General features: G+C 45.0%; 2 protein-coding genes and 1 pseudogene across 4 annotated transcripts in view; 1 reads left to right on the forward strand and 2 right to left on the reverse strand.

The window, feature by feature from the left end:
• Positions 1–37: 37 nt before the first annotated feature.
• LOC139609622 (protein NLRC3-like) overlaps positions 38–15361 on the forward strand; it is a 248792-nt gene continuing 233468 nt past the window's right edge. The window contains exon 1 of one of the 2 annotated variants that reach the window (XM_071464483.1): positions 38–1377. The gene's annotated coding sequence lies outside the window, so the exon portion shown is untranslated. The remainder of the gene's footprint in view (positions 1378–15361) is intronic. The other variant, XM_071464481.1, reaches the window with a different exon arrangement.
• On the reverse strand, positions 2058–3640 carry LOC139609644 (piggyBac transposable element-derived protein 4-like; annotated as a pseudogene).
• On the reverse strand, positions 9831–15157 carry LOC139609632 (protein NLRC3-like). 2 transcript variants are annotated; one of them, XM_071464502.1, is made up of 5 exons: positions 14992–15157; positions 13332–13451; positions 13005–13234; positions 10938–12771; positions 9831–10444 (listed from the first exon to the last, which is right to left on the reverse strand). In XM_071464502.1, exons 1-5 carry the CDS (start codon positions 15120–15122, stop codon positions 10258–10260), a joined length of 2502 nt encoding a protein of 833 aa, XP_071320603.1. In that variant the 5' UTR covers positions 15123–15157; the 3' UTR covers positions 9831–10257. The 2 variants fall into 2 exon arrangements, with proteins under 2 accessions (XP_071320603.1, XP_071320602.1); XM_071464501.1 differs by having other exon boundaries at positions 10938–12774.

The raw sequence follows: 15361 nt of genomic DNA on the forward strand, positions 1-15361 counted from the left end.
CATGAAAAATGTCTGGACTTTTCCTTACGAATATCTTCTTACCAATAAGGCAAGGGAAGTTTCTTTTAGGATTATACACAGATATTTTCCTGTGAATTATTATCTTGAATTTAAAAAAGAAAACCAATGTTAACTGCTCATTGTGTGAAATGTACCCAGAAACAATGCTACACCTGTTCTGGCATACATATACTATCACATTCTGGAAAGATATTTCCCGATTTATTGTTGACAACACTGATGTTGACTTTTCTCTTCACTTGGAAAATGTACTGTTTGGTGTTTTTAACAACAATAATTATAAATTTAAAGAATTATATCATCAGCGTTGCCAGACCCATTTTCCAGGGGCACGTGCCCCAGTATAGCTCTGCTGTGCCCCAGTAAAATTTCCTTATCACATTTCAGAAACAGTAATGTCTTTGGCACTGCAGAATAACCATATACGACAGATGTGTCGGTCAAGGCAGACGGCCGCCCACCCTGAGCCCGGTTCTGTTGGAGGTTTCTTCCTGTTACAAGGGAGTTTTTCCTCCCCCCTGTCGCCAAGCGCTTGCTCTTTGTGGGAACTGTTAGGTCTTGACCTTACCCTGTAAAGTGCCTTGAGATAATGTATATTATGATTTGGCGCTTTACAAATTAAATTGAATTGAATTGAATGCGTCCAAATCGCACCCATTCATCTCTATTAAATTGCTGGCAGAATACTCATCACACAACTGACATATCATGTGAAACCACACGATTTGAGCTTCCCAACAGTTGCTACCCACTAGTGGCCATGATAAATGGTTTGTGGTAAAATTAACATAAATGAATTCACATCAAATTTAATCATATTCTGCATACAGCTATGCGTCCATCTCCACACCAATGTAGCTTACATGATGTAGTAATTTTAGTACATGATATATTTTTACAAATTATTGCTAAGACATACAGTAGGCTATTCCACTATCATGATATTTATGTTTCCAGATTCCAGACAATCCAAAAACGTTTCATTCCCTCTCTGCCCCTTTCCTGTCACTCTCTACTGTCCTGTCATATAAAGGCAAAAATGCCCAAAAGAATATCTTAGAAAAATAAGAAAGCTGCAAAAACTGTGGATTTGTGCTCATTGTTCAATATTTTTTATGTAGGTCTCTCCTCCTGGCTCTATTATTGTTGTTTTCTATTTATTAATGAGGATGTATTAATTAATACTGTTTTTGTAATTGTCTGTGTGTCTGTATTAATGTTTACTCTGTTGTGACACGATGCCCAATAAAGATGTTGACAGAAACAAAGACTCCTTCCTCCTCCTCCTGTTTCCAGGTTGAAGTTTAGTCTCATTTTGAACCAACATTGTGATGCAGATTATTTTCTCCTCTGAAGGTAATGTGAGCAGTTTTTAACCTTCCTCTTGTGTTAGCTTTCTGTTACTATCTCTTATGTTAACGGGTCGGTTTTGACCCGTGTCTTAAATCAGACATAAAATACCCTAAAAACAATTATTGATCATCCAATTTGGTTCTTACCTCTTGGTTACCTTGTTAGGCTTCCTTATCCATGAAAAGATTGGTTTTAATATTTTTGTTGTGGCCCCCTGGACAGCATACCCCTCGTTCTCAATATAAAAAACTTGTCAAATGAACCTCAAGAGAATAATATAAATAAATAGATAAAAGGTTGTTATGTTACCTGACTATTACTGGGAGTATTAGAACACATCTCTTAAATTGTTTTATTTTTTATTTTAATATTATTAACTATAGTAACATCTATGGTGTTACAGGTCAATTTCGACCCATATATATTTACTTCAAGAAAAAGGCAAAAAACAAGTCTTTTTTTTTCAAAATTAGAACTTTAATACAACTACAAAATGAAAAGCAGAACTAGTAATAAATAATAAAATGAAAATAATAATAAAATGTAGATTCGCAAGGTCAAACAAGCAATCAAAACAAATCAAGCAAATCAAACCAACAGAAATCAAGTACTAGTTCCATAAAAACTGTGTGCAAGAACATGCATGTATATTTGTGTATTTTTAGATGCATGTGTGTCCTTATTGCTAGGGCAGACCTGACACCTCTTTCTTTTAGATTTGGGTGGTCTCACTGGGGTTGTGGCGTTGGCTGTTATGGTTGCTGTTGAGGCAGGGCTGGCTGAGGAGGATGCTGGCGCTGATGCTCTTCGTGTTGCTGTGGGCGTGGAAGGACTGCCTGGTGAGCTCTTCAGCTGTCTGACCAAGGCTGCAGCGGCTGGGTCTCAGGGCACCCGTTTCCTTTGCTCAGTGTGCGCCTTGACAAGGGAACTTCCTAGCTCCTCAAGAAACATTCTCCGCTTGTTTTTTTTGGTTGAGTTCCACCCTTGGTGAATGTGGGTCCACAACACAAATGCATTGTATCCAGACACATCGAGGATGTTGTAAAACACAACCATTGGCCATCTCCTGGTCATTCGCTGGCAAGTGTAGGTGGCAGTCAGCTTGTCCTGGTTGTCCACTCCTCCTTTGTTTTTGTTATAGTCCAGGATGATGATGTGCTTTTTGTCACTTCCTGATGATGCAGCTGCATCTTTGTGAAGAGTGGACATCAGTATCACATTCCGTCGTTTTTTTGGACAGTATGAAACAGCAGTGGTGGTGTCTGTAAAAACAAACTCAGGAAAGTGGAGCCCTGTCCTTCACCTGCAACATTTCAGCGGGCAGCTCAGGTTTATTTTTTTTTACTATACCCACCATGGTGAGTTTCCTCCTGAGAAGTTCTTGTCCAAGGTCATAGCTGGTAAAAAAAATTGTCACAAGTGATGTTGTGACCCTGCAGTCCAGTAGTCAGAGGACTACACGTTTTCCTTGTTTTTTTTTTCAGGGATGCCGCTTGCAGATTTGCCTGTGTAAATCTGTAGATTCCATGCATCACTGGTTTTTGCATCCCAGGCTGTCCAGATTTTTATCCTGTATTTGCCAGTCTTACTGGGCATGTATTGCCGGAAGGGCTATTTTCCATGGAAAGGGAGAAAACGTTCATCTACTGTCACCTCTGGCCCTGGGTTGAACATCAGTGGAAGGGGCTGCACCCATCTCTCCCAGACATCCCTGATGGGAGCAAGCTTGTCAGATTTTGCTCTGGTGTCTCTGTTGTCAAATCTGAGGACTCTTGATATCATTCGAAAGGTCTGAAGTGACATTGCTGCCCGGAAAATATTCCTGCCTGTTGACGTGTCCCAGAGACTATCAGTGGCCTCATTGCTGGATCTGTAGACTCCAGCAAGGAGAAGAACACCAGTGTAGGCATCCAGGTATTCCTCATCAGTCATTCCACATGTTGCCGTGGACTTTTTTTCCTTCAAGGTTTGTCATAGAAATGACTTTTTTTAGTGACAATGGCATAAACAGATCAAAACATGTCTTGATGTCACTTACTCTCGTCACAGCAAACCTTGTGATCCCAAGGGTCATATTGATGACATTTGCAGCAGCTGCCCTGGCATGTACCCCAGGAGGTACTGAGCTCCAACAGATGATGCCACTTTTGGATTTGAATGTTTCAGCAGGAGCAGGAGCAGCTTCAGCACCGGTGACCTCCTCATCAGACTGATCAGATGTGTCTGTCTTCCGGTTGATACTCCACATCATCTTCCTCCTCAGAAACCTGCTCATCTGTATCGCTATGCTGCTGTGTGTCCTCTGCCTCATTGTCAGCAAAGATATGATCCAGAGCTTGGCTTACATTAAATCTTCTTGTTGTTGCATGCTGTAAACTGGAGATGTGTACTCTGCAAGTCACCAACTCTAAACTGAATTGGCCTTACATGCCTGTACATGTCCGTCTCTGTTTGTTTTGTCAAACAGGCAAAGAGAGAAGCCCCTAACTGAAGCTGAAGTGGTTGGAGGAGGAGCTGGCTGTGGGCTGTTGGCTGATAGTGTGTTTATGATTTCAGTTTTGGCACTTATCATTGTTTTATAATCTTATATTATAACTGGGTCGAAACTGACCCGAACAACACAAAGTTCATCATTTTCACGATAGCATTTTATAATTTAATTTATAATTAGATTTTCTTTTGTTTAAATAGAAGTCCCTGACAAAGTCAAAAAGTCTTGATGCAATAAACACATTTATGTAGTACTTTTATGCATTTAAAACCTAAAAACAGGTTGGTGCCGACCCTAACACTAGAGGAAGGTTAAATACATCTCACCTCATCTGTTTTTCTTTTCCTCAGAAAATACCTGAGCTCATTTTTTATTGGAGCCCTCAAGCTGTTCTGGTGGATTTTTTATTTTTATTTTAATTAATTAATTATTTGAAGAATTAATTAAAAAATGTTGCCGTAGCAACAAAGACATTGCCATGGTCTCAGTTGATGTAAAGTTACTGATCAAGCTCATGAGTTAGTTTGAGCAAGTTATAGATGACACAGATCAGTCAACATCAATCACTATAGAATGTTTATCTGATATGTCATCTATATTTATGACCGTATGTCTGATCCGTTTCATCTATATGTATGACTGTCTGTCAGATCTGTTTCATTTATATCTATGACTGTCTGATCTGTTTCAACAACAACAGCAAAGCAACCACAGTAACATTAACAATAACTAACCATATCCACCTTTATAGTCACTCTATAATCATTAATCATTAGACGCTCCGTACGTGTGTGTGTGTGTGTATGAGAGGAAGGGTAGGTGTGTGTGTACGTATGTGTGTGTGTGTTCATGTGTGTATGCATGTGTAAGTGTGTACCGATTTGTCATTGGATGTGGTGGGTAGTTGATGTGGGGGCTGCAGCCTCCCAGACCAAAGGCACAGGCAGCCAGAAACCAGGCCACCAAGGCAGCATGCCCCCACGACAGCCATGTGCCTGACCCAAAGGGTTGCCCGCGAAGGAGTACAGAGCCAACAGCCCCCAGTGCAAGGAAGCCCGTAGAGGGACACGGGCAGGAAGCCCAAGAGCCAGCCCGCGACCACCAACCCCAGCGCAAGTCGGGCCCAGAGCCAAATGGCCCCAGCAACTGAGCCCGCCACACACTGGAGAGACCCCAGCCCCCCAGCTCCTGCCACCCCAGCAGGGCAGACCCCAGCCTGCTGTGGCGGCCCATTATTCCGGCCCCAGTGACCCTGCAGGACAAATGGGGGAAGGAGGGCAGACAGAGTCCCCACCCCCCCCGCCGGGAAGCCAAGCCCAGGGCGATAGAGAATAGCAGGCCCCCCTGCCCAGCCCAAAACCCAATCACCCAAATTCACCGGTAGGGCCCAGAGCATCCCAGAATTGCCTGGATTACCCATCAGGGCCCCTAACCATCGCAGCATGGCCCAGGTCCCCAACTGGCCCACCACACACAAGAGATGGCTGCCCAAACCCACCAGGGCCACCCCCGACACCCCCACAATGGACCCTCTCCACCCACACGGCAGGCTCCCTGCACAGTCCACACTGGACCAGAGACAGATAGACAGGGGGGTCCCTTGAGCCACCCTTGCCCCACCCCCTGTCTGGTGTGGATGCAAAGTCTGTATGTGTGGGTGTGCATGTGTGAGTGAGTGAGTGAGTTGGGTATGTGGGTGACTATGGTGCATTAAAATTGGGGAAGCAGTCAGAACATGGGTGTCCCACCGCTAGTAGGCGGTTGAGTCCTACCCACCCTTCCCTACCCCCAAGGCCCAAGTGTCATATGGCTTGTGGACAGTGTGGATGACTAAGGTGTATTAAAATTGTGGGAGCAGTCGGGGCATGGGTACTCCACTGCTGGTAGACGGCAGAGTCTCACCTGCCCTATCCCGCTGCTCAAGGCCTTAGTGTCATGTGATATCTAATGTGCAATTAAAATTGAGGAGCAGCGTGACAACAATAGCAGGGCCAGTGGGCAGTCCCCAACCTGCCCCATCCCCGCACCACCCCTCAGAGCCCTAGTGTCATGTGGAATTTTGTGTGTGGTACAGGAGAGCAACAAGGGCAGGTGAGGCATGCCCACCCCCACAGCGGCCAGATCCCCAACTGCCCCCAATTCAGTCCCTGCCCCTGCCCGGCCAGCAGGGAGCCGAACTGGGGTGCCCAGGGATGCCTCCAGGCAGCCCAAGCGGTAGGACCACCACCCCCACAGGTGCAAGTGGGAAGAGCACAAACCTGTCCCGCATGGCGAGACCCCAGTTAGGGGCCCAGAATGGGACATCAAGACCCACTGATGAATAGGGAGCTGGTCCGGCCAAGCAGGTCGATCCCTCCCCCCAGACCCCCCCAAGCAGGGTGGAAGTTGGAGTCTGGGTTGATGAGTAAGTCTTTTTCCCATTTGAGAGTTGGGAGCAAGAGAGTTGACTCTGATTCGGCTAATCTTACATAAATTCTAGAGAGTAGTGTGGTGGCAAAAATATTACCTTGTTCAATAAAGAAGTGAAAAAGAAGATCTTCACGCATCAGCTGTCTTTCTTGAGTTTTAATAAACATTCATGAATGGAGTCACACAAACACAACCGAGCAGCAGTACAGTCAGTGAGTGAGTGGCCTGAAGATGTTTCCCAGGGCCACAGTCTTATAGTTCCAAACACATGCCAAATAGACAAAATACGATACTCTCTCTCACGAGATTGTCTCTGGCCTGAGCCTTCACCTGCTTGCCTCTCCCCCAACACAATGTCACTGTAACTCACAGCTCTGTCTCCACAGGGGTCAAATGAGCAGCACTTATCATTAAAAGAAGGGCAAAGGCATCCACATATATTGTCTACATGTGTTCTTCATCAGTTCACACAGAGGTCTCTTACACAACCACAAAAGGTATACATAGGTCACTTCAAAACTTCATCAGAAATAGACACACAGTCTTTGGTTGCACAGTTTTGAATAGGCACAAATGAGTTATACCAAAATTTCCCATTACAGATCAGTTGAAGAACATGAGGCTTCAAAGTCTGAGTCGAACTAATCTTCAGTCATTTTACTGTGAAATTCCCTCTTTGTGAAGCTCAACAAGGAAACTGTTCAGAGCTGAACATGATGAGCTTTAAGTCCAGAGACACTGATGATGCTCTGTCAGATCCAGAGGAACACACAGGGATGATGGTGGACTGGACTCTGTGTGTGACAGTGGAGCTGTTCTCAGATCAGTTCAGACTGCAGCACTGAGAGTCATCTCCACTTCTTCTGGTTCCTCTGTCAGTCACTGCTGGATCAAGCTCTCCTCTCCACTCTCACCACCTCCATCTGTGTAGAGAAGAAGAAAGCAGAGGAGATGAATCAGTGTTTACAGAGACTCACTTCATCAGTCAGTGATGCAGCAGGGACTTCAGTCCTGTTCAGACCAGATGTGCAGCAGCTGCTTCCTCTCAGCTCTCATGTTAACGTGTTGGAGTGAACACACTGAGCTGGAAGCTCACAGACCTGCAGAGACGTTCAGCATCAAGTCTGTTCACTCTGCACATTTCACTCAGTCCACAGTGGAAACAAAGTGCTGAGTCAGCAACAGGTCGGTGATGGATTCACTCCTGTTACCTGTCAGCTGATGTCACTTTAAACACAGAGTCTCTGTGTGTTGATCAACATGTGACCTGCTTCTGAAACATCACCTGACTGAACATGGAGGCTGTCACTAAGAGCCAGGGACTGTCAGGCTCCATCACACTGATCTCAGAGCTGTGACACAGATGAAACTGATCAGCTGTTTAGTGTTGAAACCAGAGAACAAACAGTCTCAGATCAGATTGGACAGTTTCATGAATGAGGACACTGTCTCTGTCCATCTGTGAGGCTGTCAGCTGGAATCAGCTTTACTTCCTGTACACATAAACACAACAACAACAGTCGTCTTCACATCAACTCACACACATGATCACAACAAGCTTCTGGCTGCTCTGATTGGCTGACTGTTGTCTCTCTCTCTGTCTTTCTGTCCAGTCCTGAAGCCTGTCCCCGTTCTCCTCTCACAGCTTCACTGAGGAAAGCAGCCACTGAGGAGGTTGGAGGTTCACAGGAAACACTGGATCTTTGCTCTGATACTAACTGTGTTTAGTACAATACTGCTGAGAGCAGCATGGACTGACTCCGCCCCTCTACTGACCTCAGAGTCTCCAGTCTACAGTCTGGACTCTCCACGAGACCACGGAGATCCTTCAGGTCTGAATCCTGCAGGTTGTTTCCACTCAGGTCCAGTTCTCTCAGATGGGAGGGGTTGGACTTCAGAGCTGAGACCAGAGAAGAACAGCTGATCTCTGACAAACTGCAGCTCCTCAATCTGAATAAAGAATCAAAGATGTAGATCAATGATTGATAATCAATCAGATTTGTCCTGATCAGTCATCTTTGTCTAAAATGAGTAGAGTGACTTTGTCCTTCTGTTATTGTGGATCATCATCATGTCAGTACAACACAACATTGTCAACACAACAGTTGTGTGTGTTGTGTTACAGATGAAAACACACACACACAGTTTGGTCAAACAGACATTAGTCCTGACACTTCACTGAAATCTACTGAAAACAAGAAGATTGTTTCTTCACTTTCTTTGGACAAATATTAGTTGTGAGGATCTTGTGTATGTTGTTGTGATAAAAATGAATTGACTTGAACAACTAACACTGGACATTTTCTCCAGTGGATTTAGAAAACATGAGTCCTCTGACTGAGAGAAATACGAGTGTGTGAGCTGTGAAGGTTGAACTGAAGTGAACAGACATTATTCATGACAAGTGAGTGAAATGAGCTGAAACTGAAGAATCATTCTCAGTCTGAGAGAAGAACAACTGGAAACATGAGACAACAACTATTTACAATGTCATTCATTCATTCACAGTCAATGGATTCAACTTGTGTGAAGCTTCATTAGCTGTGGATTCAAGATATAAGATCTACAACAGTGAACTGACCTCAGAGTCTCCAGTCTACAGTCTGGACTCTGCAGAAAACCACACAGACCCTTCACTCCTGGATCCTGCAGGTCCTGGTTGAAGCTCAGGTCCAGTTCTCTCAGATGGGAGGGGTTGGACTTCAGAGCTGAGACCAGATAAGAACAGCTGATCTGTGACAAACTGCAGCTCCTCAATCTGAATAAAGAATCAAAGATGTAGATCAATGATTGATAATCAATCAGATTTGTCCTGATCAATGATCTTTCTCTAAAATGAGTAGAGTGACTTTGTCCTTCTGTTATTGTGGATCTTCATCATGTCAGCCTTCTACACACATCATCCAAATGTCAGTACAACATTCATACAGCTGTTGATGTGAACACAGGTTGATCAGCTGCTGCTGACCTCAGTTCAGTCTGTAATCAGAGGAGAATCAGAGGATTCATGTCTGTTTAGTCTGTTCCCTCTCTGACACTACAGACATCAGCACAGAAACAAAACACTGAGGACGTGAACAAACAGTGAGAACTCAGTCACACTGTTCAGAACAAACATGGTGGAGCAGCTTCAATGTTCCAAAGTCACCAAACAACTGCACAATGTCACATTTACAGGAGGAGGGAAAATATTTCTCTGTGTCCACATCTTTAAAGAAGAACTTGTGTTACTGTTGAGAACTTGAGGAGGACGAGTGCTCGGCCTCAGTCTACCACCGGTGTTACAGCCCATTCTGTGAGCCGTCAGATTCTGTGACCTGCAGCAACAACCAGTTCACCTTCAGGTAACGTTCAGAGCCTCCTGCTGGAAAACACCACAGATTTATTCAGCTGATCTTCACTGAATGAGGAAGAAGAATTCATCTGATTTTCACATCAACCCCCCAGTGAGGAGCAGACTGAGTGAGGACGGGGTTAATGAAGGTCACAGAGCAGAGATCAAACCTGTGCTCACAGTCCTACAACCCTTCAGCTCAGCACAACGTTCACGGTTTAGGTCTGATAGATGATGAACAGAGTTTCTCTGAGTGTCAGTGTCAGTCTGCTCTGGTAACTGCTCCTGAACCACAGTCACATGACCACTTGTGTTATTCATGTGATGAGAAGAAGCTCCATTCTTCAAGATCAAGTCTGACCTTTTGTTGTGTTCACACACAATCAACTAGATATGACATGAAGGACACCTGGAGCGCTTTGGCTGCAGGATGGTGCAGCGAGGTAGACCACCTTTATATAACAGAATATTATTAGTCTACACAATAATCAGTCCGGCCCCGGACCCCAAATGGCCCCCGGGGATTCTCCTGACCCTCCCCATCACCACTCTGCTCCTGGTCTCATCTTCCTTCTTTCTCTTCACTGGCTGATTTTTTAAATCCTCGCACAGAAATCCTGAAAATGAACCAACCAATGAAAAACTCCAGTCAGTGAACTGACCTCAGAGTCTCCAGTCTACAGTTTGGACTCTCCAGTCCAGCACACAGCTGCTTCACTCCTGAATCCTCCAGGTCGTTGTGGGTCAGGTCCAGGTGTCTCAGATGGGAGGAGTTGGACTTCAGAGCTGAGGACACGACTTCACAGTGAGTCTCTGAGAGTCCACAACCAACAAGTCTGTGATGAGAGAAAATATCAAATGTGTAAGAATAAAATCAGACAGTTTGTAATAAAAGACACTGAAGTTAAAATGCATCTGATGAGAAAAGATGATGATGTGATGAACATCTGCTCTTCACATCTGTGGCTCATCTCATCTGATCTGATTGTGTTTGACATGAAACAATAATTCTCATCACTCTCTCTCAGACCTGCAGAGTTTCATGGGAATCTTTGTTGTGCAGATGAAGGAGGGAAAATGATGTTACATTTCTGCTTCCATCATATGATTTGATCCAGAGTCAGAATGTTGTTCAGAAAAACAGTTTTATTCTCCATTTCCATCTCCATTATTTACAACACCTCCAGAAAAAAACACAACTGACCTTTGATTGTTTCAAAATAAAACTGAGAATAATGAGAATAAATGAAAACTGTGTTTATCTGAATTTGACTCAACTACTGATCTAATCTACTGATTGATAATTATATTGATCATGTCTGGACTCACCGAGCCTTCCTGCAGTTCCTCACAGCTGGGATCAGTCTCCGTTGTCCGTCCTCTGATGTGTTGTACTTCATCAGGTCCAACTCATCCAGAACCTCCTCTGACATCTGCAGCATGTAGGCCAGAGCTGAGCAGTGGATCTCAGAGAGTCTCTTCTTTGATCTGGTCTCTGACTTCAGGAACTCTTGGATCTCCTGATGAACTGAGCGGTCCTTCATCTCCATCAGACAGTGGAAGATGTTGATGCTTCTATCAGGAGAGATTTTATCACTGTTCATCTTCTTCAGGTTGTTGATGGCTCTCTGGACGGTTTCTGGACTGTTCTCTGTCTGACCCAGCAGACCTCCTAAGAGTCTCTGGTTGGACTCCAGAGAGAGGCCATAAAGGAAGCGAACAAACAGGTCCAGGTGACCATTTTTATTTCTTAGGGATTTCACCATGGCTGCCCCCAGGAAGATATCCAGAGTTGAATCAACATGTTTTCGCAGGAAGTCCTCCAGGTTGTACCTGTTGTAATAATCCCAGTCTTGTCTCAGAAAGTTCTCCAGGACCTCTGTGTTCCTGTTGGTGTAACAGTGGAACATGTAGACTGCAGCCAGAAACTCCTGAATGCTCAGATGAACAAAGCAGTAGACTGTTTTCTGGAAGATCACACTCTCTCTTTTGAAGATTTCAGTACAGAGTCCTGAGTACACCGAGGCCTCTGTGACATCCAGACCACACTGCTCCAGGTCTTCTTGGTAGAACATGATGTTTCCATTCTCCAGTTGTTCAAACGCCAGTCTCCCCAGCTTCAGAAGAACTTCCCTGTCAGCCTCCATCAGCTCCTGTGGACTGGTCTCATGTTCCTCATCATACTTGAGCTTCTTCCTCTTTGTCTGAACCAGCAGGAAGTGTGAGAACAGGTCAGTCAGGGTCTGGGGCAGCTCTCCTCTCTGCTCTGTAGTCAACATGTGCTCCAGAACTGTAGCAGTGATCCAGCAGAAGACTGGGACTTGACACATGATGTGGAGGCTCCTGGACTTCTTGATGTGTGAGATGGTTCTGCTGGACAGCTCTTCATCACTGGATCTCCTCCTGAAGTACTTCTCCTTCTGGGCGTCAGTGAAGCCTCGTACCTCTGTTACCCTGTCAACACATGTAGGAGGGATCTGATTGGCTGCCGCAGGTCTGGAAGTGATCCAGACCAGAGCCGAGGGAAGCAGGTTCCCCTGGATGAGGTTTGTCAGCAGCAGGTTGACTGATGATGTCTGTGTGACATCAGACACAACCTCCCTGTTGTTGAAATCCAGTGAAAGTCTGCTTTCATCCAGGCCGTCCAAGATGAACACAACTTTACAGACAGCCAGCTGCTCTGCTGTGACCTTCTGTAATGTTGGATGGAAAACATGGAGCAGCCTGAGAAGACTGTACTGCTGCTCTCTGACCAGGTTCAGCTCCCTGAACGAAAGCAGAACCAGCAGACTGACATCTTGGTTCTCCAAGCCCTCTGCCCAGTCCAGACTGAACTTCTGCACTAAGAAGGTCTTTCCAGAACCAGCGACACCATTGGTCAGAACCACTCTGATGGGTCTCTGTTGGTCAGGTAAGGCTTTAAAGATGTCGTGGCACTTGATTGGAGCGTCTTGGAGGGTCTTCATCTTGGAAGCTGTCTCCAGCTGCCTCACCTCATGTTGGGTATTAACCTCTTCACTCTGTCCCTCTGTGATGTAGAGCTCAGTGTAGATCCTGTTGAGGAGGGTTTCACTTCCTGTTCCATCACTTCCTTCAGTCACACGTTCACATCTGCTCTTCAGACTGATCTTATGTTGATCTAAAACCTCCTGCAGACCACTATCTGCTGAAAGAGAAGAGACAATGTCAGACTGAAGACAGAGAATCTGAGAATCTGCTGATTATTTTCATCAGCTACAGAAAAACTAAAGAGCAGCAAAGAAAAGCTTTTTAATGTTGTGGCTTTTAGAATCATCTGAAATGTCAGTGCTGTGTGATAGAACAACTGACACTGGAGAAAACAACAGGTCCTGGTTTCAGACATGAAGACATCAGCAGACACATGTTCAGTCTCACTTTGTACAGTGCTGTTCTGACCGGCTGTCTGCAGTCCAGGTCTGGTTCTGGGTCTTTGTCCACACTGGGGACAGGAGGGGTCTCCTGAAGAACCAGACTGGTCCCAGAATGAGGCGACCCATTTCCATAGCCTGTAGAGAATGGATCCTTCAGGATCCTTCAGGACGTCCTGACACAGAGCACAGCAGGACAGCTGCTCCTCCACAGAGACACCACTCCTCTTCCTCTCTCTGTCAAGGCATTTCTTCATCACTAACATGTCACAGTCAAATATGTCTAATAACTGAATCATCTTCAGCTCAGTTTACAGTAGAAACTGTCTCTTACTGTGAGTCTGAGGGTCCAGGTTCAGGACTGAGGTCTGAAGGATCATGTTTAGACCGGTCACTCTTCATAGACAGACAGCTGGATCCTGGAGACTCTGCTCTCAGTCTGTGGTTCTGACCTCTGCAAACACAAACATGTTTTTATTCATATCACATTGATCACTGATCAATTCTCTGATGACAGAGTCATTGTGGGAACTCTCAGCTGACGTCCTGCAGTGACGTCACCATCCAGCACCGCACACTGTACTGAAGGATGGAAGCAACACAGCAGCATCCAGAAACAACACTGTTGTGTCAGTCAGTCATTAAATGTGTCCAGTCTCCAGCTGTTGATGACCTGTCTCACATCAGCTCTAAAGAAGCAGAGTGATACAAAGGTAAGATGAGAGGATCAGATGTCTGTGACCCCGACACTGCCACTGCCACAAATGAAGACAAAACAACATCCTGACTAAAACTAATGGCTGCTGATGTGTCTGCTCTTCTTCTCCATATTGATTCTTTCTCTGGAGTTCAGCTTCATTTCACACAAGGAGGCCTGTGTGTTTCTACATGACTGTGACAACAGCAAACACCACATCCTGCTGCAGGCTTCATCTGACCATCATACAACTTCACTGACAAACACACAGTTTGTCAGAGTTACATCTACACAGATATCAGTGATGGTAAAGACAGTCTTGTGTGTCATTAAAGGATCATTCTGCCGTTATTCTACATATTTGTTCTTGATAACAAACCCCATGAAAAGAGCCAAACCAACAGTGTGTGAGTTCATCTCTCAACACTTCGTGACTTCCCTCCTCTGTCAGTGGCTCTCAGCTCTGAGCCCATTGGTTCCTTCTGAAGACTTAGGGCCTATTTTAACCATCTAGGCACATGGAGCCAGAGCATTTAGGACGTGTCCTCATCCACTTTTGTTAGTTTAACAGTGGACAGACAGTTGCAGCACCATGCTTCAAAAGGGTTGTAATTAGTGTCTTCATTAATTATGTGTGTGTTTTGGACGTAACATGTAATAAACCAATCAGAGAGCTCTCTCCTGCACCTGCACCCTGGTGGATTTCTCTGATAACGGTGGATTTAGCAGGTAGTAAGACAGAGCTCTTCTCTGCAGAGGAAACTGCTGGTGTGCAGAGTGAAAGTGTGCGAGCAGACGTCTACAGCTACAGCAGGATTCCACCAAACAGGCCCATTGGAGGGATATTAAGCAAGAACGCTATAAGAGGTAAAAGCTGCAATGTAAGAAAACAAGGCATTTGTCCACATTTGTACGTCCACTGAAAGTGCCTGATTTGCCACTAACAGGTTCAGACTATGAATATATGTGTCTGACAATATTATGGACAGGGTTCCTTCTGAGACAGACCTTTTTGTTAAAGGAATTATCCTTTTTGTTTAACCAGAAACAGCCATTGCTCTGTTCAAAGCCACATACCAGACTCCATTGACAAAAACAGTAATTATTGGGGTAATTTGTTGGGATCATTTCACCAGTCACTGTTCATACACCGATATGTCAGAGGAACCAGGGGAAGTTATTTTCTCCAACACTATGGCAGCTGTTACAGGAAGTGACATCACTGCAGGAGCTCAACACACTAAACACTGTTACAGAGACAGTTTGGAGGTTCACAGGTTTGTAGCAGGTCTCTTACTGTGAGTCTGAGGGTCCAGGTTCAGGACTGAAGTACGGAGGTTCATCTTTGGACAGGTGACTCTTCACAGACAGACAGCTGGGTCCTGGAGACTCTGCTCTGTCCTCCTCTTCCTCCACACAATCACTCATCTTCAGGACTTCAGTCAGTCTGAGAGGGAAACCAGTAACACTGACTGTGAGCTCACATACACAAGAGTCAGGACAAACAAGCTGCTCAAGAGACACACCCAGAAACACACACACACACAACAACATACAGAAACACACACACACACACACACACACACACACACACACACACACTTTGTTCCTGTTCACATGTGGTGTCGTGGCCACAGTCACATGTCAGTCTGAAGGATTTACTGAAC

Source organism: Trachinotus anak, unplaced genomic scaffold (assembly GCF_046630095.1).
Source record: "Trachinotus anak isolate AG129_WGS33_773 ecotype Australia unplaced genomic scaffold, CSIRO_AGI_Tana_v1 ptg000026l, whole genome shotgun sequence".
Lineage (NCBI taxonomy): Eukaryota > Metazoa > Chordata > Actinopteri > Carangiformes > Carangidae > Trachinotus > Trachinotus anak.

Coding starts and splice junctions, on each gene's coding strand:
- LOC139609632 (XM_071464501.1), bottom strand. CDS start 15,122: ATGAGTGATTGTGTGGAGGAAGAGGAGGACAGAGCAGAGTCTCCAGGA. Junction 13,235..13,331: donor CCTGGACCCTCAGACTCACA/GTAAGAGACAGT, acceptor ATGCCTTGACAG/AGAGAGGAAGAGGAGTGGTG. Junction 10,445..10,937: donor AGGAACTGCAGGAAGGCTCG/GTGAGTCCAGAC, acceptor CTCTCATCACAG/ACTTGTTGGTTGTGGACTCT.